The sequence below is a fragment of the Ptychodera flava genome, chromosome 7, assembly GCF_041260155.1.
Source record: "Ptychodera flava strain L36383 chromosome 7, AS_Pfla_20210202, whole genome shotgun sequence".
Taxonomy (NCBI): Eukaryota; Metazoa; Hemichordata; class Enteropneusta; family Ptychoderidae; genus Ptychodera; species Ptychodera flava.
In genome coordinates, this window is record NC_091934.1 from 43,736,718 (window position 1) to 43,764,501 (window position 27,784).

Below are 27,784 nucleotides of genomic sequence, written 5' to 3' on the forward strand. Positions count from 1 at the left end.
CGTCGCAATCAAATGTTTTTCTCTCACATATGTCTCCGCATTCAAAGTCTGCGTCGCAATCAAATGTTTTTCTCTCACATATGTCTCCGCATTCAAAGTCTGCGTCGCATTCAATTGTTTTTCTCTCACATATGTCTCCGCATTCAAAGTCTGCGTCGCATTCAATTGTTTCTCTCTCACATATGTGTCCGCATTCAAAGTCTGCGTCGCAGTTAATTGTTCCTCTCCTAGATGGGCCACAGGCGGCCAAACACTATTAATAAGCTTATTATTGAGTTTTTCTCAGTTTTCTCTATCAGTTCTTCTCCTTTCTTCACGCTCTGACTGATCGTAGGAAATAAAAATAAATTACTTTATAGCCTAACCTAGCCTCTTGACTCTTTATTTATTTTACACCCCATTACAAGGACGTTTATCTCTCATACACACACATCTTGTAATTAATTAGTCAACATGACTAATTATGCTAATCCGTGGACTTATCAGGGATTTTATAGGTTAGTCAACATCGCGAAAGATAGGAAAGGTTACTAAAACTCCTTTTTCATTTACATCTCTATCTTTCCATGTTGACCAACCCTTGATAAGTCCACGGATTAGCATAATTAGTTGTGTTGACTAATTAATTACAAGATGTGTATATGAGAGATAAACATCCTTGTAATGGGGTGTAAAATAAATAAAGAGTCAAGAGGCTAGGTTAGGCTATATAGTCATTTATTTTATTTACTACGATCAGTCAGAGCATGAAGAAAAGGAGAGGGACTGATAGTGACAGAGAAAACTGAGAAAAACTCAATAATAAGCTTTATTAATAGTGATTGGGCCGCCTGTGGATGGTCGTCGCAGTCAATGATTTTGTCACCAACACATGAAGGCGTTGGCAAGTTTTGGTGAGCGTGACCCTCGCTCCATGACCCATGATTGCATCCGGAAAAAGTATCACTCTTTTAGTGTTCGTGATCGCGAAAAGCTCATTTTTGAAGGTATGTGACACAGTAATTTATTGTATTGTAAGCTTATGGGGTTAATGATCTAGCCAAGGGGGTAGCTGCTCACCAGTATGGGCGCATCATAATGGTCCCACATGAGCGCCCGAATGTAAAACGGCAGCCCGTCCCACAACTGCCAATACATCCAGGGCTAGACGGTGGCTAGATCATTAACCCCATAAGCTTACAATACAATGAATAACTTTGTCACTTACCTTCGAAATAAAATGAGCTTGTCGCGATCACGAACACTGAAAGAGTGATACTTTTCCGGATGCAATCATGGGTCATGGAGCGAGGGTCACGCTCACAAAAACTTGCCAGCGCCCTCATGTGTTGGTGACAAAATCACTGACTGCGACGCCCATCTAGGAGAGAAACAATTGAATGCGACGCAGACTTTGAATGCGGAGACATTTGTGAGAGAAAAACAATTGAATGCGACGCAGACTTTGAATGCGGAGACATATGTGAGAGAAAACATTTGATTGCGACGCAGACTTTGAATGCGGAGACATATGTGAGAGAAAAACATTTGATTGCCACGCAGACTTTGAATGCGGAGACATATGTGAGAGAAAAACATTTGATTGCCACGCAGACTTTGAATGCGGAGACATATGTGAGAGAAAAACATTTGATTGCGACGCAGACTTTGAATGCGGAGACATATGTGAGAGAAAAACATTTGATTGCGACGCAGACTTTGAATGCGGAGACATATGTGAGAGAAAAACATTTGAATGCGACGCAGACTTTGAATGCGGAGACATATGTGAGAGAAAAACAATTGAATGCGACGCAGACTTTGAATGCGGAGACATATGTGAGAGAAAAACAATTGAATGCGACGCAGACTTTGAATGCGGAGAACAGGTAGTTTTGGGCCACCGTACGTTGTTGTTACGTCTGAATTTGGCGAATCACGACGCAAAGTGGGTCGATTTGGCCAGAAATTTGCTCGTTTGTAAAGGTTAGTACATGTCACATGAGTATTAATTTGATCGCCAACATTCGACGTGATGGCCAACAGTTAGTTCCAGAGACGCTGTTCAGTGCAGTGTTTGTCCTGATATTACGTTCGGCGATTTGTTCAACAAGATCGTGACAGCAGATGGACGGTGCATCCGATTGAATGAAAATTGCATCGAAAGTATAAAATTTACGGCAATGACAAAACACATGGTTGCGTCGATGTTAAAGTACGATCTGAATGATGACTCACAGTCGCTTGGTGGGCTATTTATTTATTTATTTATTATTTATTTATTTGCTGCATCCCTTTTAGATCAGGGGCTCACTAAATAAAACATTAGGAGCTGCAAACACTGATGAAAAAATAAATTTCAAGTACAGAGAGAAGAAGCAGAAAAAAAACAAAACAAAACAAAAAACACAGCAACAATAATAATAAAAACTAGAATGCTAACAGCTAGTACAAAAAATTCCTTCTCTTGTCTATAGCTTCGACTAAGAATTGTTTAAAAATAATATCAATTTTGTAGCTTAATTCAGGGTTGTAGTTTTCAGTTGAATCTCCTAAATACAAACAAATCAACCCTTTTCTTTCAATGAAATCTTTATATAAATTCATTTCTTTGTCATTCAACAGAATTTCTTCTGTCTTAGCCATTAATTTATTTCTTTCAGTTGAGAAGTGTTGACATTTAAACAAGAAGTGTTCTAATGTCTCATCTTCTTTACCACAACATGGACAGGTATAATCATCCTCTCCATTTTCCCATCGTCTCGTTTCACATTTTAACCCCAGAGTACATGACCTTGCTTTGAACTTTAATTGGGCACCTTTAAAATCATTCATAGTTTTCAAATATGATTCACATTTTAATTTCTTTTTAAATTTTTGGTAGTGAGCTAAGGTGGATTTTTTGGTTGTGTTGTCTCTCCATGTCTTTTCATCATCATCTAAAATGATTTCTTTAATGCGTTTGTCTGTGAGGTTGTGGATAGTTGTGATATTTAACTTAGTCTGTATATTGCTGACAGATTTTGGCCAGTTCCAACACAACTTCTCATTCTGCCCTGCCTGTGAATTAATTAAACACATGTGATTAAAAATTTGTTTGGTCCATCTGGAGTTGACCATATTATGTAATCTTTTGTAATATTTCAGTTTCATGATATTTAGTTTACTTCTCATTGTATTCCAGCCAAGGTCACCAAGTACTGCTTCATTAGCAGTGTGTCTGCAGGCCTTTAAAATAAATTTGCAAACCAAGCGTTGCATTCGCTCAAGACTTTCTAAGTCTGTTGTGCTGAGAACGAGTAGTTCCCCAGCATACTCAATTGATGGACGCATTATGTGATTCCACAAGGAAAAGCCATAATCAATTCTATTTATATCTCCATGGTTACCAAGAATTGCCTTCATCAGAGGAAATAAATTATCAAATTTTTCAGAGATTTTCACAAAATGAGTGTGGTCAGATAGGTTGCGAGATATCCAGTAGCCAAGGTACTTATATTCAGTTGCCTCTTTTATCTTCAACTCCCCAATCATCCACTCTTTCTGTTTATCAACTTTCTTATTTACTATTAGAATATTAGATTTTTCTTCATTGATTGACATTTTCCATAATTTACAATATCTATTTGCAATACATAACATGGAATTCATTTGTTTTTCATTTGGCGCTAATAGAACTACATCATCAGCAAAAAGAGGCCACAGATAAGTTCAGAATCAATACTGACACCAAGAAATGATTCATTTCATAATTTCTTGAATTCATTGATGTATATTGCAAATAGAATTGGTGCTAAAACGCATCCCTGTCTGAGACCTTCATTTTGATCAAAATAATCAGTGTCAATATCACCAAAAGAGACTTTGCTTTCATGTGATGTGATATGTGTGTTTTATCACACGCCAGAGCTTCCCTTTGATCCCATTATTCCATAGTGCATACCAAAGTCCCTCTCTCCAAACACTCATATGCTTTTTTGAAATCTAAAAAAGCCATGTATGTATGTTTATTGTTGTGTTTGCGAATTGAAGCTATTCCCTTTAGGATGAAAATTTGATCAGCTGTTCGTCTATTTTTTCTGAACCCTCCTTGAACTTCACCTAGGGTATTACTATTTTCAACTATATTTGTTACTTCTTTCTCAATTATTCTGTATATATTTTACCAATTACTGAACTCAATGAAATTCCTCTATAGTTATTCAGATTCCTTGAGTCACCCTTTTTAGTCCCCGCGGACGAAGTCCGGCGGGGACTTATAGATTGGGTCCCGTCCGTGTGTCCGTCCGTCCGTCCGTCCGTCCGTCCGTCCGTCATCAACAGTTTCTCAGACACTGCTAAACTAATTTTGTTCAAACTTGGCACAAAGGCAAAGCACTATGACCTACAGATGCACGTCGATTTATTTTGTGATACGATCCAATATGGGCGCGAGGCGGCCATTTTATTGCAATTTTTCATGTCTTTGGACTGTAACTCACACATCCTTGAGCACATTCTGCTCAAACTTGGCACAAAGGCATAACATTATGGCTTTCATATCCATGTACAATTATTTTGCGATATGTTTCAATATGGGCGCGTGGCGGCCATTTTGTTGCGATTTTTCATGTCTTTGGACCATAACTCAGACATCCTTGAGCACATTCTGCTCAAACTTGGCACAAAGGCATAACATTATGGCTTTCATATAAATCTCAAATTATTTCGCGATATGTTTCAATATGGGCGCGTGGCGGCCATTTTGTTGCGATTTTTCATGTCTTTGGACCATAACTCAGACATCCTTGAACAGATTCTGTTCAAACTTGCCACAAAGGTATAACACTATGGCCTACATATGCATGTCAAATTATTTTGTGATACAATCCAATATGGCCACGAGGCGGCCATTTTGTTTGCGATTTTTCGTGTCTTTGAACCATAACTCAAAGATCCTTGAACCGATTCTGTTCAAACTTGACACAAAGGCATAACACTATGTCCTACATATGCATGTCAAATTATATTGCGATACAATCCAATATGGGCGTGAGGCGGCCATTTTGTTGCGATTTTCATGTCTTTGAACCATAACTCAGACATCCTTGAACCGATTCTGTTCAAATTTGGCACAAAAGCAAAACATGTCCTTCATATGAACACCAATGTACTTCGTGATATGATCCAATATGGCCGACAGGCGGCCATATTTTTGCGATTTTTTCATGTCTTTGAACCATAACTCAGACATCCTTGAACCGATTTGGCAAAACACAATGGCATACATATGCATGTATCAATTAAGCTTGCGATAGGATCCAATATGGCTGCAGAACTGCCATTTTGTTGGAATTTTGCATGTCTTTGAATCGTAATTCATAGGTCATTACACCCATTTTGTCCAAACTTGGCACAAAGATCAAGCACTATGGCATACATATACATGTCAATTTACTTCGTGACATGTTCCAATATGGCTGCCAGATTGTCATTTTTTTCCAATATCGCTGTCAGATGGTCATTTTTGGATTTTTTCATGTCTTTGAGGCTTAATCATATGCAAATATTCTTTAACCAATGTTGTTGAGACTTTGTACAAAGATAAAGTACTATGGCATACATATGCATGTCTACCGGTACGTGTCTATGTGCTATGATCCATATGGTCAATAGACAGCCATTTGATTAAAATTTTGGTGTGATTTTTTTATGTCTTTGAAACATAAACATAAACATAGGTCACTGTCCCTCGATGGACTGATTTTGTTCAAACGTGATACGAAGATAAAATACTATGGCTGCATTCTTGTGCACATTAATTTGTTTCATTATATGATCCGAAATGGCTGATTACAACAACATACCCGATCCCATACCATTTCGAAAATTCCACCAAACAATGTGTATAGTATGTGCCATCATGACACTGGAGGCAGTAAGGGCATCGTTATGTGTGATGTAATCAAAAGTTCCTTGAGTGGTCATTACCGGCAGAGATGAGTCATTTATTGAACGTTCCTCAGATTACTTTATTATGCAAGTCACAGGCCTGATGCACCCGTTGCATCAATGTCATTCCACAGCTACCTAGACCACAGCTACCTAGACACCAAAGATTATAACAAAATGGACAAGCGGGGACTGTGTCATCAACGATGACTTGTTGTATAATGGTATAATAATATTTCTTCCCCAGTCTCTTGGCACAACCTCTAAATTGATGCATAAATTAAACAGTTTTGTTAAGGAATCAATTATAACTTCTCCACCCCCTTTAATGATTTCATGGGTTATTTCATCAGGACCACAAGCCTTATTATTTTTTAGATTTATGATAATATTACTGATATTTTCTCTAGAAATCTGTATTTTATCCATATTTTTTGCTGAGTCTTTCTCAAAAATATCCACAGACTCAATTACTTTCGTTTCAAAGGACTTAGATTCTTGGTACAATTTATCATTTTGATCTAAATTTTGTTGGTTCCGTTCACCTAGATGTTGCCAATAGTTAACCAAAACTTTTTTAACTTTGTCTTTATCAAGTATAAGATTTGATTCTTGGTCAAGAACTACAGTTGTGTATGATCTTTGTTTTGTTCCTCTCAGTAATGACCAGTACTTGCGATTAGATTTACCCCCTGATTTTGCAACATCCACACACTGTTTTACTTTAAATTCAACTTGTTTCTTTTGAATTAATTTTTGAGCATTCTGTTTATCTTCTAAGTATTGCTGCCACAGTATCTGACCTTCATTATCATTATTATTATTATCCCTATCATTATTATTATCTGCGGTTTGACTCCTTTCGTTCATTTATTGCAGTTTTAATTTCTTTATCAAACCATGGCCTTGTAGTACTTTTGATAATTTTCTTGCCAATAGCTTTATGACAAGCAGTGACAGTATTATCTAACCAGTGCTTCCAAATTTTATCACAGGCAGTCTGTTTATTGTTTTCACTAGTAGCTAACTTGACAACATCATTAAAAGACTTAAAATTTAATGCAAGCTCATTTTGAACTTAAAATTTAATGCAAGCTCATTTCATATATAATTCAATCAATCAATCAATCTTTTATTACTCAACACACACTGACAGAGTGTGTGGTATGGTACATTTCAGATGAAAGAACAACATGCCCAAACTTAACACTATTCTATCCATAGACGAGAGTACAGAAGCGAGAACACCTCAAGTTGGGGTGTTTCTCGTTCTGTACACTCGTCTATGGGTCGAATAGTCCCAGAGCTGAATAGCCCACAAGTGACTTTGGATGACTATATAACTTCACTCCGATCACAATACAGTGTTGTTAGACCATTATGTAAAATGTGTATATATAGACAGTGGTAAAGAGGCCAAAACATGGGGTCAAAGTAAAATGAAAAAACTCAGATGCTAGGTCCCACAGGACAATATTAAAGGACTGAATTTGTTGAATTTCAGTGATTTGCTGTACATTTCAGTTTTATTCTGAGAGAATGTTGAAATGCTCAGAATATGTTGTGCAAACACTAACTGTGAATGTAATGGCCTATGTTATTGTTGGGAAATATAGTAGGCCTATTGAATTCAGTTACCAGTATCAGTGTTTCTTGTCTGAGATATTTCTGGTAAAAAGGGAAACAATTATCTTGCCTTGTCTGCATCTGTGCAAAAATGCCAGAGGATCGCGTTTACCTTCGCCTAAAAAAAAATAAAAAATTTTCGCTCGCCGCTCCTGGGACTTGGTCCAAAAAATCCGATGAACAGATTTTTTTTTTCTCTGGCCTTATGAAGTTCACTGTGCTTAGTACAATAGCCAATTTACGTGACAAAATAATAGTTTAAAGGTAATGTACAATTTGTCTTGATAATCCATAAACTCAAAATAAATCATAAATGTACTAAAACTTAGCCAATAAGCTCAACACAAATTACAAACTATTATGAAATTATTTATTTTTAACAATGACCTCTGTCTGAAAAACTGAACCAATATAAAGGAAATAAAGGCATCTTTACCCATCGGTTCTACCTTTGAAAGTGTTACTATATAGTGAGTAGATCAATAGTGATGTGATTTCATGATAATGAAAAACATGGCGAGAAACCGGTGAATAAATCATGCCTTGACCCTGGTCATGTGACCTTGGTCCCTGAAAAAAGATTTATGTTTGTGATTTTGGTCTTTTGCTTCCTTTGTTTCAGAAGCCTTTTTCGTTTGAATTTTCTTAGATTTTTATGTCTCGGTGTGTGGTGACATAGTTTTGTGCTACAGTAGTTCTCTTTTGGAGGATGTGCCGGCCTGAAAAGACCGTTTGGTCAGGGTTTTATGAACGAAGAGAAGACTATTTTTTGCTTTTTGAATCTAGTTTAGCTTACTTTTTTGCAGCTTTTCGTGAATTTTATGAAAAGCGTCTTTGCCTTTCGTTGTTCATTACCAGACTGGTTAGGAATTCAAAGATGAAGGAAACTGCAAAAACGTGACCAGACGAGTTTTGCTGTTTGGAAACCCAAAACATAAAAAAAATAAAAAAACACCAGGAAGAACATAAGCAGAAATGGAAGGTTAAACAAAGATAAGAACTCAGAAAGATTCTCAGATTCATCAACAATCTTGCAAATCAAACCTTAATCAAAGTAATAAGTAAGGCTTGAAATTTATTCCCACTCCGGAGTGCCTCTACAGAAAAATTGTCGTATGAGATATCAACAAATTTATTCGCTTCATGAGATTGTACGATATCGTGAGAAACAATCAATCAATCAATCAGACATCTGTTCTAAGATAAGTCCATGGTCGACACTACTAACTGCGGAAAACCCAAAAATTGTAAAACTGTCTCGAAGCAACTTAGATCGATAGAGGAAATTCCATTCGCAACCCACATCAGAAAGAACATGACTCTGGCAGAAAAGACTGCCCTGAACAATCTGTCTAAAAACAATAAAATCTCAATGAAACCCATCAATAAAGGATGAGGCATAGCAATTGTGAATAAGATAAATGACATTAAAGAAAGTTATAGACAGCTGCGAAATGTTCACTATTACACTTGGCGACATTGACTATACAGTGGATATTGTATACGAAATCATTTATCTGCGACAAGAAGATCATTGACGAGGTGATTTACAGTTTCCCCATACCCATAAGTAGAATAATTTGTACACCACGATGGTATTTCCTGCCAAAAATACACAAAACCAAAGCAGAAGAAACAATCATCACCCAACGTCTCAATAGAAATGGCTGCTCGAGCCCAATAAAACAAATGTCGGAATTTCTAGACCTTGTCATAAAACCAATCGTCCAAAACGACATATATATGCCAGGGACACAAAAAACTTTATTCTCTAGTTAGAACCAATTAAAAAAACAAGCAAACTCTATTCTGGTAACATTAGTCGTGATATCAATGTAGAAAAACATGCCAAAAATGAAGCCATAAATGCAGCGACCGTAGCGTTGGACTCTGAAACAGTACCTGCCAACTGATATGATACAAAAAACCCACCATCAATATATTTTAATTCAACTGAGAAAAATACAAACGAATCTATGGATGCAGTATGGGCTCACCAGAAATAGCTGATATCACATACCATGAAACGGAGAAAGTTATATTAAATCCCAAATCCGGTCAAATATTCGTAGGGAAATTTAAAAGGTGACATGTTCATGGTTTACACAGGAATCGAACATCAACTTCTAACATTCAGAACATTTGTCGAGGAGTGCAACACCCTGTACTGTACGTTCAACTTGGGAATTCATAATTGAACATTCTATCAACAAAATCTCATACCTTGACACAATCGGGAGAGATGGCTCGATTTTAAAACCCACACAAAACCATCTGACGATATTTATCTGCCTTTGACTTTCAAATGCTTCACTGAAGGTGAATTACTCAGATATGTACATGCAACAACAATATGGACTTCATAAAAAGGTCAATTTCTCAACGCAAAATCTTCAACAAAGAGATTACAAAAAGAAAGACATAGCTTGTATAAAAAAGAATGTAACAAAACGTCAGCCATCCTTCATTAACAAAAGTAAGAGTAATGATGTAACAAAGTACTTGTCAGCACAACCTCATCAAAACCAGCCTAATCAAACAATGTGATAAGATTCTGGAAAATTATGAAGGGCGATTAAACGCTGGTCATGGTTTTCCAGAAAATCTATAATAACGTACAAAAGGAAGAAAAACATACAATATATCCTCCTTCAAGCAAAATTCAAACACAAGGAGAGTACAAATGAACGGTCTGAGCAACAATTCACGCAAAAATCTGACCAAAACATAAAGATTTTAGCATCTCTCTTTGATGAACAATGGCTACCATTAAACTGAGCATGTGGGAATACAAAACCATTCAAGTGACTGAAGAAGGGACCCACTTTGGCCCGAAACGCCGCTAGGAGGAATAACCAACATAAAACCTTATTTCCGGGACCAAGGTCACATTACGAGGGTCAAAGCACTATCGATTCACTGGTTTCTCACCATTTTCCCTTATCACCAAACCACATTGATCTACTTACTATACCGTATCACAAGCAAAGGTAGAACCAGTGTGTGAAGTTGCCTTCATTTCCTTTATATCGATTCGATTTTTCAAACACAAACCATATTTAATAATCAATAATCTCATAAGAGTTTGTTACTTGTGTTGAACTTATTGGCTAAGTTTTGATACAGTTATCTTTTATTTTAAGTTTATGGAATATTAATACAAATTGTACATTACTTTTATGCTATCATTTTGTCACGTAAATGGGCTATTGTACCAAGCATAGTAAACTTCATAATCGTCCATTTTGTAACTTTCGGTTGCCATTTTGGTTTTATGACGTCATCTTAATAATTAATTTGCATCAATTATCTGTTTTGTCTGTAATTTGGGGTGTTAATTTCAGTTCAGGTGATAAAATGCTGAAAACAGGCTTCATTAACTGTGTTTTAACATTTTTAGACAATATTACGGCGGACATTTTGAATTTGGTCGACCATTTTGGCTTTATGACGTCATAATAATAATTAAGTTGCGTCAATTCAATGTTTTATTTATAATTGAGAATGTTTGAGTCAGTTTATTTACAAGAATAGTGAAAACTGGCTGAATAAACTGTATTTTACCATTTTTAAGCAATATAATGGCGGCCATGACGTCATCTAGCCTTTCCGGTGGTCCAAATTTTTGGAGCAATAGCTAATTTTGATCTACACACATATGTGAACCTCTGTAGCAAATTTGGCACTTTTGTCATTCGTGTAACGATCTTGCTGTTTTTTGTTGCTAAGCCACCTGACTATGTGTACTAGTACTTAGTACAGGGTTTCATTAAGTTTTGAAGTAGGGGCTAGAATGGAAATTTAGGCGGCTTGCAGCTGCCATGACCACAAAGCGGTTGTCGTCGGGGGAGGGTCTGGGAGGGGGTGTTCCCCCTCCGGCCAAAGGCCGGAAACCCTGAAAACGAGCTAAAATTTACTTTTTACAGCTTACAGTCACTTGAATTTCTAGTATTTTCAGGAGAATTGTCAGCAGTGTTCCAGGGCAATTTGTGTTCATATCATAAAAGCCATTTTCCTGGGAGATTAGGCCTAAATATGATAATTCATAATTAAAAATGATAAAATGTGGTAATGTTGACTATAATTTGAACAAAGAAAACAAGTCTTTAGAGCCTCTATGCTTTTAGGAGGTAAACTATAATGATTCACTATTATTAATGATATAAATTTGATATGAAGATGATATTATACAGTGTTACATCTAGACAGGGGGATAGGGGATTCCCCCTCTGTTGAAATGTTGGCACCCCAAATTAATTTGTCAAGGACCACTCCCCCCTTCCATGAAATGGTGCCAGTCACACCTTCGAGGTACAAGTAGAACACATGAACTGGTGAAATGCCCCCGAAATTTTCTGGAAAAGGGGGAAAATCCCCCTTGTTGATGCCATCCTGGATGAAACACTCATAATGTTATGCTTAAAATTAAGAACCCTGATGTTTGGTATGGAAATCTGTAGATGAAGAACTTTGATACCACTGGAGAGGTAAAAAGGATAATTTATATAACGAATAATGATAAAAAATGACAATCATTACCATATTTCGCAAATAGAATCAAAGATCCTCAAGGTTGTTTGACTATATGGGTATGCAAAGTAAGAACCTTGATATAGGATATGAAATTTGTACGTTCAGAAGCGCACATTTGGATTTAACCTGACGATCGCTTTTGAAGTGAATTTAGAGGTCTGATCGTATTGTAACCACTCTGGGCGACGTTCTTATTGGCGTCGATAGACCGAAGAGCAGTACATATCATACGTCCAGCTGGTTAAACTCCTTCACAATTACGCCTACCGCAGTGCAACGCACATCGGCTTACTAAAATTCCAACTGTAATCGGAAAGTTTTTCGTGAGAAAAAAATCAGGTCATTGCCTTCGAAAACAGTTTACATCCACGTAATTATCCTTCTCTTGTTTCTTGGTCCACTTCAAAACGGAGGATCGTACAGCGAAGCTTAACTTGACCTTGCGATCGCTTCCGTCTTCATTTGTTCATCGACCATTTTGAGTTGAGCTAACGACGGCCGACAGGTGTAGTATGTGCACGTTTTCATTAGCGTATATAAAGGTCACCAAATAGGAATAAGCAATTCAGGTAGCCAATAGAATCGTCAATTGCAATTCCGATTTTTATTGAGGCAGTATACGCAAGACCGTGCTGCATCGTAGTACAAGGTGATCGTAGTAGTCGCTCGTCTTCTAAATTTTGTTTCACATAAAAGCCGTTGAAAAGTTTGATTACACAGCTTGTGAAACTTGTCCGTATCATTTCAGAAGGTAAAAAATATTTTAGCTATGAAAGAGTTCAATTTTCCAAAAAAGTAGCCGGCGAAATCGTGAGAGTAACCGGTCAATTTCGCCGGCTGCCGGCTCTTAATGAAACCCCTGACTTAGTATCTCTGTAAACGGGAGCACAGTGTCATTGACACTATTTTTTCCCTATTTTTCATTAAATAAGTAGTGTTTTTCAATCCAAACAAAGTTACAGCTTCCATGTTTGCAAAAAATGGTCAAATCGCATAAACTTTACAAAAATTGATCAATGTTCAAATTAATCAGACAATTGAGGGAAACTTGTATATGTTGAGTAACAGTGAAAGTTGTACATTTATTATCATACATATACATGTATGTGGCAACTTGGTAAATTGATATTGTTTAACCCCTGGGAAAACTGTTACCATTCTAGAGTGTTTTGGGGTACTTTAGTATAATTTAAATGACAAAGTCATTGTCAATTAAATATTGTTCACCTTTATATAGAAATCAACAGTGTCCAGATATCCCTGGATAGTCTTCCCAAACTACTACATGTACATTATGGTGCTTGAAAGCCTTTATCAGACGCAAACCATAGCCCTCTTACTTCAGCATTATTTTCACCCAAATTTTGTAGACTTCCACTCATTGGAAGACAGAGGAACATATCAACAGAACAGCTTTGTACGTAATGCCCCCGAAGGACCAGGTGAACCAATTTGACCAACCCAGTGGTCAGCCACCAACATGTGACCAGACAAATGGAATTCCTCAAACAACCTATGAGGTCAATGGTGGTCCACAAACGGTAGCTGTGGATGTTATGAATATGATTAATTATGACCAAAGGAGGTAAGATCTGTGATTGTCAAACAGCATTGTACATGACTCAATCTTTCAGGCTTTATGGGTACTCTTAAATTGACCAAACTCAGTATGGTCGAAAGTATAACCCACTCCAATTAACTTGCAAATCAAAATATCTTCTATCCATTTCATGTCATTTCATATCTAAATTATCTACATCTGGAGTTTCATAGAACAGAAAGTTTAAGTATTAGTGGAAGCAGAATCCAAGAACATCAACGCAGAGTCCCATAACTTTTGGTGTTAAGGGACACTATTTGACCTTTGACTTCACAAGTTTTACATAAACACGTGGAAAACAATACAGATTCACAATTTTTTCAAAAAATATGTTATTTTATCATGACTAAGCCAAATGGTGAAAGATGGCCAAAGTTTTGAATTTATTATATATGTGAAATCATCCTGAACTCAAATTTATATGTGCTCTGCGCTTTATGCATAGGATACGTATTTTTCTTTCTTGCTTTCCAGATTTGTTCTCAGAACCTGTTGTAATCTGCATGCAATCACACACGGAAGTGTCCAAAAGGCTATACTTTTGACTTTTATGAAATTTGATTAAAAAGGGTGTAAAATAATTTATTCACAAAATACAGGGATATATGTCCTCATACATCGTACACTTTAGCATTATTTGAGACGTGCACAATACATTGTTATTCAATGTAGTTAGATATAATAAAGCAAGGTATTTTGTGAATAACCCAAGGCTATATTTTTTTTAAAAACATCAAAATTACACATACTCAGTTACTATATTTTTGAGGATGACATGAACACAGAAGAGACATTGAAATTATTGAAATAATTCAACTTGTTTAAGTAAATTAAATTCTTCCCACATCTAACACCTGAGTTGTTTAGGTATTTTACTATTCAAGTCTATGATTATCTTGCTGATTTGTTCTGATCAGTCCCATACATGTAAATTGTGTGCATGTAAGTTAAGGTAATATGCACCTCGAAAGTGAAAGACTTAAACATCTCTCTTCTGGAAATATGCAGCTTTTGATAAGTCAGATGATCAAACAAGTATGTGTTATTTTTTTACATGTTCTTTCAGTCCCCAATCAGGGCGCAACACAAGTGCCAGGACAGATACAGTTTCAAAAGATCAAAACAACACTGATTGTAATGAAAGGGATGATGAAGGTATAATAATTGTCACTCATAGCTCTTTATCTGTGTGTGTCTAATATCTACTTATTCATCTAAACTAATCTAATCTATTAATTTAATCTAATCTTATTAATCTATCTATACATTCATATGCATATTTTAATCTCTTTATCATGTATCTATCGCTTTATCATGTATCTATGCATATATATATATATATATATATATATATATATATATATATATATATATATGGTATATATATATATATATATATATATAACACATCAAATCCTACACAAAGATCTTATCAAGAACAATGCATTAGACAAACTTGCACATGGAAAATTTAGGATGAGCCTACAGTACTTGCCTAGACTAAAAGGTGCCTTTTAATCTGAAGTTAAAGGCCTATGTTGACATCAGATTGTCTTGCAAGGAAATTAACTTACTCGATTACAATTTCAATTGAAAACAAAAGGCTATGACACCTCCATAATCCCCTTCAGGCCAGAACAAACTTGATCCCAGGGATCAAATCCCTGGCCTTTAAGAGTAAAGGTTAGGCAAAGCTGTAAATATTTCAATAGCTCAAGGACTTCTACGTTCAAAGCACTACTAAATATACAAATCTTTTCAATCTTTTAACAACAGATTGCATAGTCTGAATACATTGCAGATCATGTCGAATCTAAAAACAGGGTTTTCAGCAGATCATTGTCAAGCAAATGTTAAGATAGATTTAATCTTTCTGAATACTGATTTAAAACATATGTCCAACTGCAACAAATGGTACAAATGAAAATAGAGATAACTTATTTTCATTTCTGATATTCCGCAAAAGAGTGATCTGTCAGAATATAGCAACTGTGTGAACCTCAGCTTGGTATCATCTTAAAGTAAATTTAAAAAATAAGAAATAATGTAGTATTAGTTACTGCAGAGAGTTAGACAGATGATATTTATTATTTTTAGTTATAAGTTTTGTTGTTTTAATCTATAATATTACATTTATTTCAGATAATTCTGTACCTGCAATGGGAATGCAAGAAACTGAATCTCCTACAGGTGAATATTCTTTGTTACTTTTATTTCAAAATGCACATGTGCCCTCCAAATTTTTGCAATGCTAATAATGTTGAGAAGGAATGCACTTACATGTATGAATATCTTTTAATCATTGATGTATCATGTCAATTTATTCATAGATGATGGTGCATCTGCAGCTGCATCAGGATTGCAAGAACTGAATCTCCCAGCGTAAATATCTTTAGCAGTATTTCATTCTGATATGTTCATTTGTTATCCCAAGGCTCCTAATACCACTAGCTAATTTCATAGATGTATAGATTAGCCCAGTCGCTTTGGCCTCCGTGCCTTCAACCACACTCCATCTATCCTGATGAGCAGTAGCTACAACTTAAAACTGCTCATTTTAATGTGAATGGTCGCCAACAGAGACCATGATGTCACTAGCATCCCTTTCAAAGTCAACAACTCAACATGTTATCCTCTCATGATTGGCCCGTGTTTTATTGGGTGTTGCTCATAAACTAGACAGAGAACGTGTGCCATTATATGGCATAATGAATATTAATGAGCGACACCAATTTAATCATTGGCCAATCATGAGAGGAATATTTTGACTAACTGATTTTCAAAGGACACCAGTGACATCATCTTCTCTCCTGGAGACCACTTTCAAATGAGCTGTTTTTATTCGACGGCATTAAAGTGGATCTCGAGGCCAAGACGAAGTGTGGACGAAGGCAAAAGGCAGAGGCTGGGGTCCAGGCTAGTAATAGATGTGGATAATATTGACCACTTTTGCAGTTTTGAATTGTACTACAGCTAAGAATGGACCAAGCATTCTTCAATCACTATAGGGAAAAAGTACGTGACTAGAGTGAGAAACTGACGCTTTCTCGCAATCTGTTCTTATTCTCACCGCTTTCGTCGAGAAAATTTTAATCTCCACTGGAGATTGGTGAGAAATGCACTCCTTGGCGAGAATCAAGTGTGAGAATAAATTCTTACAGGTGAGAATGGAAATTCTCACTATGAAAGCGAGAATTGAAATTCACTGGCGAGAATCATCAAGACTCGCCGTTCAGAGTCTTTATGATTCTCGCCAATGAACGGCGAGTCTTAATGATTCTCACCAGTGAATTTCAATTCTCGCTGTACTTAGTGTGAATTTCCATTCTCATAGGTGAGGATTTGTTCTCACACATGATTCTCGCCAAGGAGTACATTTCTCACCAATCTCCAGTGGAGATAAAAAATTTTCTCACCAACAGCGTGAGAATAAGAACAGATTCTCACCAATTGCGAGAAAGCGTCAGTTTTCGCTCTAGTCACGCACTTTTCCCTATAGTGAATCTTACGTAGATAAATACGTTTTGAGTGTTAGACCAGTAAGAAACACAAGCTGTGTGAATTGTTCTTGTACAGTGGATGATCCCAGCATTGAATATTAAGAACTCCAGCAAGGGGAGACTTCAGTTATTATGAGGGGGTGCACCATAGGGATCAAGGAGGGTCACTATTTACAAAATGGAAAGTCTCCCTCATAATATGTGTACTTCAATTCAATTTACTTGGATTATAAGGTGGCAGTAAAGGCTAGAGCGTCAGTTAAAAACTTCAAAAAACTCAATAAACTATTAAAATATAAAAGTAGTCAACATTCTCTGTGGAATAAAAAAAACTAGACATTTGGGGTCAAAGGCATTACAATTTCAATTGAAAACAAAGGCTATGACACCTCCATAATCCCCTAACAGGCTAGAACAAACTTGATCCCATGGATCAAATCCCTGGCCTTTAAGAGTAAAGGTTAGGCAAAGCTGTTACTATTTCAATAGCTCAAGGACTTCTACGTTCAAAGCACTACTAAACATACAAATCATTTCAATCTTTTAACAACAGATTGCATAGTCTGAATACATTGCAGATCATGTCGAATCTGAAAACAGGGTTTTCAGCAGATCATTGTCAAGCAAATATTAAGATAGATTTAATCTTTCTGAATACTGATTTAAACATATGTCCAACTGCAACAAATGGTACAACTGAAAATAGAGATAACTTATTTTCATTTCTGATATTCCGCAAAAGAGTGATCTGTCAGAATATAGCAACTGTGTGAACCTCAGCTTGGTATCATCTTAAAGTAAATTTAAAAAATAAGAAATATGTAGTATTAGTTACTGCAGAGAGTTAGACAGATGATATTTATTATTTTTAGTTATAAGTTTTGTTGTTTTAATCTATAATATTACATTTATTTCAGATAATTCTGTACCTGCAATGGGAATGCAAGAAACTGAATCTCCTACAGGTGAATATTCTTTATTAGTCCCCACGGACACCGTCCGGGGGGACTTATAGGTTTGGTCATGTCCGTGCGTGCGTCCGTGCGTCCGTCCATGCGTCCGTCCGTTCACGCAGATATCTCAGAGATGCAAGGAGCGATTTCATTCAAACTTGGTACAAGGATTACTTCATATGTCATACAGATGCACGTCGATTTGTTTTGTGATATGATCCAATATGGCCGCCAGGCGGCCATTTTATTACGATATTTTCATGTACAGAGCCATAACTCAGACATGTTTCAACCGATTTTATTCAAAGTTGGTACAAGGACATTGACCAGTGTCATAGATATGCATGTCGATTTGTTTTGTGATACGATCCAATATGGCCGCCAGGCGGCCATTTTATTACAATTTTTTCATGTACAGAGCCATAACTCAGACATGTTTCAACCAATTTTATTCAAAGTTGGTACAAGGACATTGACCAATGTCATAGATATGCAAGTGTATTTGTTTTGTGATACGATCCAATATGGCCGCCTGGCGGCCATTTTATTACAATTTTTTCATGTACAGAGCCATAACTCAGACAGGTTTCAACCAATTTTATTCAAAGTTGGTACAAGGACATTGACCAATGTCATAGATATGCAAGTCTATTTGTTTTGTGATACGATCCAATATGGCCGCCTGGCGGCCATTTTATTATGATTTTTTCATGTACAGAGCCATAACTCTGACATGTTTCAACCGATTTTATTCAAAGTTGGTACAAGGACATTGACCATGTCATAGATATGCAAGTCTATTTGTTTTGTGATACGATCCAATATGGCCGCCTGGCGGCCATTTTATTACGATTTTTTCATGTACAGAGCCATACCTCTGACATGTTTCAACTGATTTTATTCAAAGTTGGTACAAGGACATTGACCAATGTCATAGATATGCATGTCAATTTGTTTTGTGATACGATCCAATATGGCCGCCAGGCGGCCATTTTATTACAATTTTTTCATGTACAGAGCCATAACTCAGACATGTTTCAACCAATTTTATTCAAAGTTGGTACAAGGACATTGACCAATGTCATAGATATGCATGTCGATTTGTTTTGTGATACGATCCAATATGGCCGCCTGGCGGCCATTTTATTACAATTTTTTCATGTATAGAGCCAAAACTCAGGCATATCTCAACCGATTTTATTCCAAGTTGGTACAAGGACATTGACCTATGTCATACATATGTACGTCTATTTGGTTTGTGATACGATCCAATATGGCCGCTAGGCAGCCATTTTATTACGATGTTTTCATGTACAGAGCCGTAATACTCAGACATGTATCAAGCGAATTTATTCAAAGTTGGTACAAGGAGATTGACTACTGTCATACATATGCATGTCAATTTGTTATGTGATACGATCCAATATGGCTGCCGTGCGGCCATTTTGTTACGATTTTTTCATGTACAGAGCCATAATACTCAGGCATATCTCAAACGATTTTATTCAAAGTTGGTACAAGGACATTAACCTATGTCATACATATGTAGGTCTTTTTTGTATGTAGGTCATTCTTGGCCATTGAGCGCTATCTGTATCAAAGTATTTTTATCACAGACCTAATTAATGAAGAGGACTCTATCCTCTCTGAGGACATGTAATCAAAGTACCCATTAACAAGTGGGGACTGTGTCATCAACGATGACTTGTTACATTTATTTCAAAATGCACATGTGCCCTCCAAATTTTTGCAATGCTAATAATGTTGAGAAGGAATGCACTTACATGTATGAATATCTTTTAATCATTGATGTATCATGTCAATTTATTCATAGATGATGGTGCATCTGCAGCTGCATCAGGATTGCAAGAACTGAATCTCCCAGCGGTAAATATCTTTAGCAGTATTTCATTCTGATATGTTCATTGTTATCCCAAGGCTCCTAATACCACTAGCTAATTTCATAGATGTATAGATTAGCCCAGTCGCTTTGGCCTCCGTGCCTTCAACCACACTCCATCTATCCTGATGAGCAGTAGCTACAACTTAAAACTGCTCATTTTAATGTGAATGGTCGCCAACAGAGACCATGATGTCACTAGCATCCCTTTCAAAGTCAACAACTCAACATGTTATCCTCTCATGATTGGCCCGTGTTTAATTGGGTGTTGCTCATAAACTAGACAGAGAACGTGTGCCATTATATGGCATAATGAATATTAATGAGCGACACCAATTTAATCATTGGCCAATCATGAGAGGAATATTTTGACTAACTGATTTTCAAAGGGACACCAGTGACATCATCTTCTCTCCTGGAGACCACTTTCAAATGAGCTGTTTTTATTCGACGGCATTAAAAGTGGATCTCGAGGCCAAGACGAAGTGTGGACGAAGGCAAAAGGCAGAGGCTGGGGTCCAGGCTAGTAATAGATGTGGATAATATTGACCACTTTTGCAGTTTTGAATTGTACTACAGCTAAGAATGGATCAAGCATTCTTCAATCACTATAGGGAAAAAGTACGTGACTAGAGCGAGAAACTGACGCTTTCTCGCAATCTGTTCTTATTCTCACCGCTTTCGTCGAGAAAATTTTAATCTCCACTGGAGATTGGTGAGAAATGCACTCCTTGGCGAGAATCAAGTGTGAGAATAAATTCTTACAGGTGAGAATGGAAATTCTCACTATGAAAGCGAGAATTGAAATTCACTGGCGAGAATCATCAAGACTCGCCGTTCAGAGTCTTTATGATTCTCGCCAATGAACGGCGAGTCTTAATGATTCTCACCAGTGAATTTCAATTCTCGCTGTACTTAGTGTGAATTTCCATTCTCATAGGTGAGGATTTGTTCTCACACATGATTCTCGCCAAGGAGTACATTTCTCACCAATCTCCAGTGGAGATAAAAAATTTTCTCACCAACAGCGGTGAGAATAAGAACAGATTCTCACCAATTGCGAGAAAGCGTCAGTTTTTCGCTCTAGTCACGCACTTTTCCCTATAGTGAATCTTACGTAGATAAATACGTTTTGAGTGTTAGACCAGTAAGAAACACAAGCTGTGTGAATTGTTCTTGTACAGTGGATGATCCCAGCATTGAATATTAAGAACTCCAGCAAGGGAGACTTCAGTTATTATGAGGGGTGCACCATAGGGATCAAGGAGGGTCACTATTTACAAAATGGAAAGTCTCCCTCATAATATGTGTACTTCAATTCAATTTACTTGGATTATAAGGTGGCAGTAAAGGCTAGAGCGTCAGTTATAAACTTCAATAAAACTATTAAAATATAAAAGTAGTCAACATTCTCTGTGGAATAAAAAAAACTAGACATTTGGGGTCAAAGGCATTGCAGAGTTATAGCCTGTTGAAACTTCTGAAAAACTGACCAAATAAGAGGAAGTTGGGGAGTCCTTAGTGTATTAACTATGGTAGAGGTCCCCTAGCTTTTAAAAAATGTTTGAAAAGGGAAAGTCATTTTTTGCTGTTTTTCAGGAAAGTTTGACAAGGCAGTGCTTGCATTCAGAATGCGTGACTGCTATTGTAAATGCGTTTTTAGATTCTTTGAGTGTCAAAGAGGTGTCAAAAGTGAGATTAACCAAAAAGACTGCTCTGTGACTTCAAAAGAGGGGTGCAAATATGGCTTGTTTTCAACATTTTTGACAGAATAACAGTTTTCCTACATACTTTTATGCCAATTTAATCCAACCTTTGAAATGAGATATGGACATGGAATTTTTACAGCCTATTAACAAGGTTACAGACAAGATGACTACGGCACAATTTTCCTGTATTTGAAGTACTTTTTGAAAAATCACATTTTGAAATTTGAAAGAATTTTTTAATAATTTTTTGATATGTAAACCCATGTAAAATCATAAAAACAAATTTTATTTACAAATCCTGCCGTACACATCTTACAATTAATAGTGTCAATATATTTATAACTAATTTGGTATAAACGAGTTTGTTAAATAAACAAGTCACTCGCAGTCTCTGGTTGTACATTGACTCCTTTTATTTCTAAAGCGACGTTTCGAACCCACACGGGGGTCCTTCTTCAGGGCACTAAACAATGAAAGAAAACATATTCAAAGCGTAAATACAACGATAACAAAGCTATTTGTGAAAGCCGTACAGAAGTGGTAAAATGAATACAGTACAGTGGTTGCTAAATTAATGGATACAATATGCAATATAATAGTTGCAAAAAATAAAGAGGATGAACTGATAAGGAAATGCACTATTTACAGTGGTGAAACTTACATTGTAGGAGCATAGAGCTGGTAGTGTGTGGCTCAGACTCTAGGTGGAACAGAGTGTGAATGAGAGGGCTCCCTAGTAGCTAATATAATGGTGAAAATGGATATGGAGTTAGGGGGTCACCAGTCTTTTTTGTTGATACCATAAGGGTGGAGGGTATTAAGTTTGGATATGATTTTCAGTTCGAGTGATTTTCTTATTTTATCTTGTTTCGAGTAAACTTTGCAAATACCGATGAAAGTGAAATGATTGATGCTGTGATCCGGGCTATTGAAATGTTGGGCGATTAGGGTGGGTTTATTTGAACGTATGCTGTACAGGTGTTCATAGATTCTTTTCCGGAGTTCGCGTTTTGTTTCTCCAACATACAGAAGGTGACATTTGGAGCATGGTATTGTGTAGATGACATTCCGGATGCTGCATGATAATTGGCCAGCTATTTTGTATGAGTTACCAGTGGTGTGGTTGATGATGACATCATGGTCCTGAATTAACATAAATTTGCATTGATTGCATTGTGTGCATGGCTGGCATTTTCCTGGGTTGGGGTGTTAATAGTGGTGTGCAATTTTGATCTCACAAGTGTTTTTCTGAGATTAGGCGGTTGGCGATAGGCTACAACGGGAATAGTTGGGAGGCTTCTTTTGTTATTTTGTTTGACTGAATGATGGGCCAATGTTTTCTTATGATATTCAATATTTTTGGTAGCACTGGGTTGTAAGTGGTGATGAATGGTATGCGATTTGGGCCGGTTTTTGTAGGCTTGGAACATGTGATGAGATCTGGGCGTTTTATGTTTTTGGCTTCTTTAATGGTGGTGTTGATTAGAGGGGCTTTGTAATTTCTGTTGAGTGTGTTGGTTTATGACTTCAGAATCATAAAGATGATCTGTGGAACAAATTCTCCTGTATCTTAGGGCCTGGCTCCAGGGGATTGAACGAAAGATATGGTGTGGATGGCAGGAGGTGGTTAGAAGATACATATGTTTATCTGTGGGTTTGTTGTATATAGTGGTTTCAATTTTGTTACCTTGCAAGATCATAAGTGTGTCCAGAAATGGTAATTGGGATGAGCTATGCTCTATTGTAAACTTCAGGATGGGATGGGCCGCGTTACTGTACTGGTGAAATTCAATGAGCTTTTCCAGCCCGTGTGACCAAATAAAACGGATGTCGTCTATGAAACGTTCCAGTGGGATGGTTTAGGGTTATAGTTGGCTAGAATGTCACCTTCAGTCTACCCATAGTGATGTTGGCATATGATGGAGCAACTTTACTCCCCATTGCGGTGCTATGTGTTTGGAGATAGTATTTGTCATTGAATTAAAAGTAGTTTCTGGTGAGAATGAATTTTAACATGTCTATTATAAGATCAGGGTGAGTGGAATTATGTGCGTAATTATCTAGGGCTTATTGTTTAACAGATATGATACCATATTCGTGTGGGATATTTGTGTATAGGGAAACTACATCCATAGTGACAATGAGGGAGTCGTTTGTTAACTTGATTTGATCAAGGTCTTGCAGATGATGTGTGGTGTCTTTGAGATAGGAGGGGAGAGATTTGACTACTGGTTGGAGATGATGGTCAACAAATTTTGCTACAGGTGTAGTTAGAGAATTGCATTGTGGGATAATTGGTCTGAGTGGCGTGTCTTGTTTATGGATCTTGGAATTAAGTACTATCCAATTACTATTAAATTAAAATATGTAAAACAATATGAAAAATTAAATTTTAATATTTACTGGTGTCATATTTCAAAACCATGGCTGCAAATATACAATTTTTTATATCTTTATAGAAAGTATTAAGTAAGGAAGTTATCCTGAAAATTTGAACTTAATATCTTGATTCTAACACTTGAAACTTGACATTAACTCTGAGAAAAGAATTGGTGCAAAAATAGCCTTTACCGCTACCTTAATATGCATTTGATGGTGTTCAGTTTTGGACATGTTGTTCTTTCATCTGAAATGTACCATACCACACTCTCTGTCAGTGTGTGTTGAGTAATAAAAGATTTATTGATTGATTGATTGATTGATGATAATAACTGAAGGCTCCCTAAATGCAGTAAATTTGTAACAATTTTCAGTGGACACCGACACCAACAGCAATGCTGAGCGTGCTCCACAAGTTCATGCACAGTGTACAGAAGACAATGAGGGCAACATCAATGACCTGCATGAAAGTAAGTATAAACATTATATGGTAAATTGTTCTCTTGTGAAACTGAACATGGAGCAATAACAAGACATATTACGGTAAACCAACCTTTTCACATTCCAAACATACCAAATTTCAATGTCAAAATTCAGTGTCATTTTTAGTCAGTAGACCACAGCTTATAACATTGCTGTATAAACACTATTGATAGCTTCATTCTGGCGATCTTATTACATTTAATTGATACTTTTGCGTAAGAACCTTTTAAGGTAGTTCGCACCTCGAAAGTGAAAGACTAAACTTTTGCTTAAACTTTCCTTGAGGAATCTTTCAACCATTTTCTTTCAAAAGCATGAATAAAAATCAGGGTCACCATGCAAATTTTGGTAACAGGGAAACAAATAACTTAAGATTTACTGATATTTAAAACTAAAAATGGCCGACATACCTGTGTGAACTCTATGGAGAAAAATAAATTTTTTGAATTTCGAAAAATTAAGCCGCTGAAAAGCATTCTTACATCAAGAGCTTTAAAATGAACCCCCACAAGTGGTACATCAGAAGAGAATTTTAAAAGTTTGAGAGTCCAAATTGAGTCCCCGAGACGCGTTTTACCTTTAAAAACTTCATTTTTCATAAAGACCAAAAAACCAGGGTCACTCTACAAACATTTGGATGAGGAAGCAAATATAACACTAAATTAAAGGAAAAGACATTTTGAATGTCTGTCATTACGTTTGTTCAAAGAAATTTTTAATTTTGCACAAGAAAACAGCAAAAACTATGTGTTCATGTGTTGAAAATGAGCCTGCACAAACTGTTAATGGAATGAATGATTTTGACAGTCCAAACATTTGTCATTTGTTACCCACAGAAGAGGCTGGGTATGCTGTACCAGAAATTCCAGTTGATTGAAAACAGTACGCAGGGTGGTGTCGAAGAACAGCAAAGACCACCTTACAGTAAGATCCCCTTGACTCTGATACTGATGAGGATGACAGGGACACTTAAAACAGAAAAATTCATTCACTACATGGCAGCAATACTTATTGGTGTTAAGGCACTACTGTTCTGGTAGACATATCAGAAGTTTGATAGATGCAGGTTGAAAAAAACTAAACTTTCATTATTGTCACTTTTTTTATCATTGCAGTGAAATTGTACTTAAGGTGGTTGGAAAGGCTATTTTTGCACCAATTCTTTTCTCAGAGTTAATGTCAAGTTTCAAGTGTAGAATCAAGATATTTAGTTCAAATTTTCAGGATAACTCCCTTAGTTAATATTTTCTCCAAAGAATATAAAATTGTATATTTGCAGCCATGATTTGAAATATGACACCAGTAAATATTAAAATTTAATTTTTCATATTTTTTTTACATATTTGAATTTAATAATAATTGGATAGTATTAATATTACCAAATTAGTTATAAATATGTTGACACTATTTATTGTAAGATTTGTACGGCAGGATTTGTAAATAAAATTTGTTTTTATGATTTACATGGGTTTATATATCAAAAATTATTAAAAATTCTTTCAAATTTCAAAATGTGATTTTTCAAAAGTACTTCAAATACAGGAAAATTGTGCCGTATAAATCTTATCTGTAACCTTGTTAATAGGCAGTAAAAATTCTATGTCCATATCTCATTTCAAAGTTGGATTAAATTGGTATACAATTATGTAGGAAAACTGTTATTCTGTCAAAAATGTTGAAAACAAGCCATATTTGCACCCCTCTTTTGAAGTCATAGAGCAGTTTTTTTGGTTAATCTCACTTTTGACACCTCTTTGACACTCAAAGAATCTAAAAATGCATTTACAATAGCAGTCACTCACTCTGAATGCCAGCACCACCTTGTCAAACTTTCCTGAAAAACAGCAAATAATGACTTTCCCTTTTCAAACATTTTATTAACAGCTAGGGGACCTCTACCATAGTTAATACACTAAGGACTCCCCAACTTCTTCTTATTTGGTCAGTTTTTCAGAAGTTTTAACAGGCTATAACTCTGCAGTGCCTTTGTGCCCAAATGTCCAGTTTTTTTTATTCCACAGAGAATGTTGACTACTTTTATATTTAATAGTTTTGTTGAAATTTATAACTGACGCTCTAGCCTTTCCAACCACCTTAAGAGGTTTTAAGTTGAAGCAGTTAAACTGACATGTACATGTTATTTCTACCCCATAGTCATTCAGTTTTTCTTTATAACACGAATCAAAATTGATTTAGAAGTTTAGCCAACATATCTAAATGTGCATTCACAGAGACAAAACGTTATCAACAGTAGTTAGACATATCATTTTTCTGTAAGTCCAAGAAGGTAAAAACAAACACAAATCTTTTTTTAGCTACTATAGACTATAGTCTATAGAAGCTATTGGGATGGGTATCCGTCCGGCGTCAGTCTGTATGTATGTATGTATGTATGTATGTATGTATGTATGTATGTATGTCCGTTTGTGAGGCGTCCGTCCACTCAAATATCTTGAGAACCGCAGTACTTACTGATTTGATATTTGTTGTGTATATGAAAAGTATGATTTTGAGAAACTGTTTTTTTTAATTTTTTGATATTGTTGAAAATAGGCAAATTAATGCCAAAAAAGATGTTTTTGGTAAAAATCTTCTTCTTCATAACCGCTGGTCAGACAGCTTTGTTATTTGGTGTACAGGTCCCTTGGGGTAACCCAACTTAGATTTGTTCAAATTGTGATGAAATATGCAAATGTGTATTTTTAAGGAATTTTTTTGTCATTTTTGTCAAAATTTGACTTACATTCTATGTAATTCTTGTACTGTATAAACCCTATCAAGTCACCCAGAAAAAATAATTAATATGATTTTAAATAATTGAATTAGGAAATCATCAAAGCCAAAATAATTTTAGTGTAAAATTATCAGAAAGTTCAACTTTTCTTGACAGTTCATAGTGAAATGCTTACCATCCTGGAGGATTAAAACATGTAAAGGCAACTTTCCTGAATCCCAACTTTGACATATTTTGAACCGTCATTTATTGTGCCCTGTATGTTATCTAAAAGAAATTGCTCAAAATAGTCAATAGAGATAGAGATAGAGATAGAGAAAGTTCTAATTTCCATTTATGGTTGACTTGGTAAGGATAAAATAAAATTACTTTTGAGGAAAAAATAGAGTGGTCAATTAAAAGAGTGGTTAAAGTGATAGGGTTTTTATGGTAAAGCTGGGCTGTAGAGTTCCTCATG

General features: G+C 36.1%; 1 protein-coding gene across 1 annotated transcript in view; it reads left to right on the forward strand.

Moving 5' to 3' along the window:
- LOC139137637 (uncharacterized) overlaps positions 1 to 16,055 on the forward strand; it is a 47,239-nt gene extending 31,184 nt beyond the window's left edge. The window contains exons 7-10 of the mRNA XM_070705832.1: positions 13,440 to 13,654; positions 14,736 to 14,824; positions 15,812 to 15,859; positions 16,000 to 16,055. Of these exons, the coding sequence (XP_070561933.1) occupies positions 13,440 to 13,654; positions 14,736 to 14,824; positions 15,812 to 15,859; positions 16,000 to 16,055 (408 nt within the window). The remainder of the gene's footprint in view (positions 1 to 13,439; positions 13,655 to 14,735; positions 14,825 to 15,811; positions 15,860 to 15,999) is intronic.
- Positions 16,056 to 27,784: the final 11,729 nt, after the last annotated feature.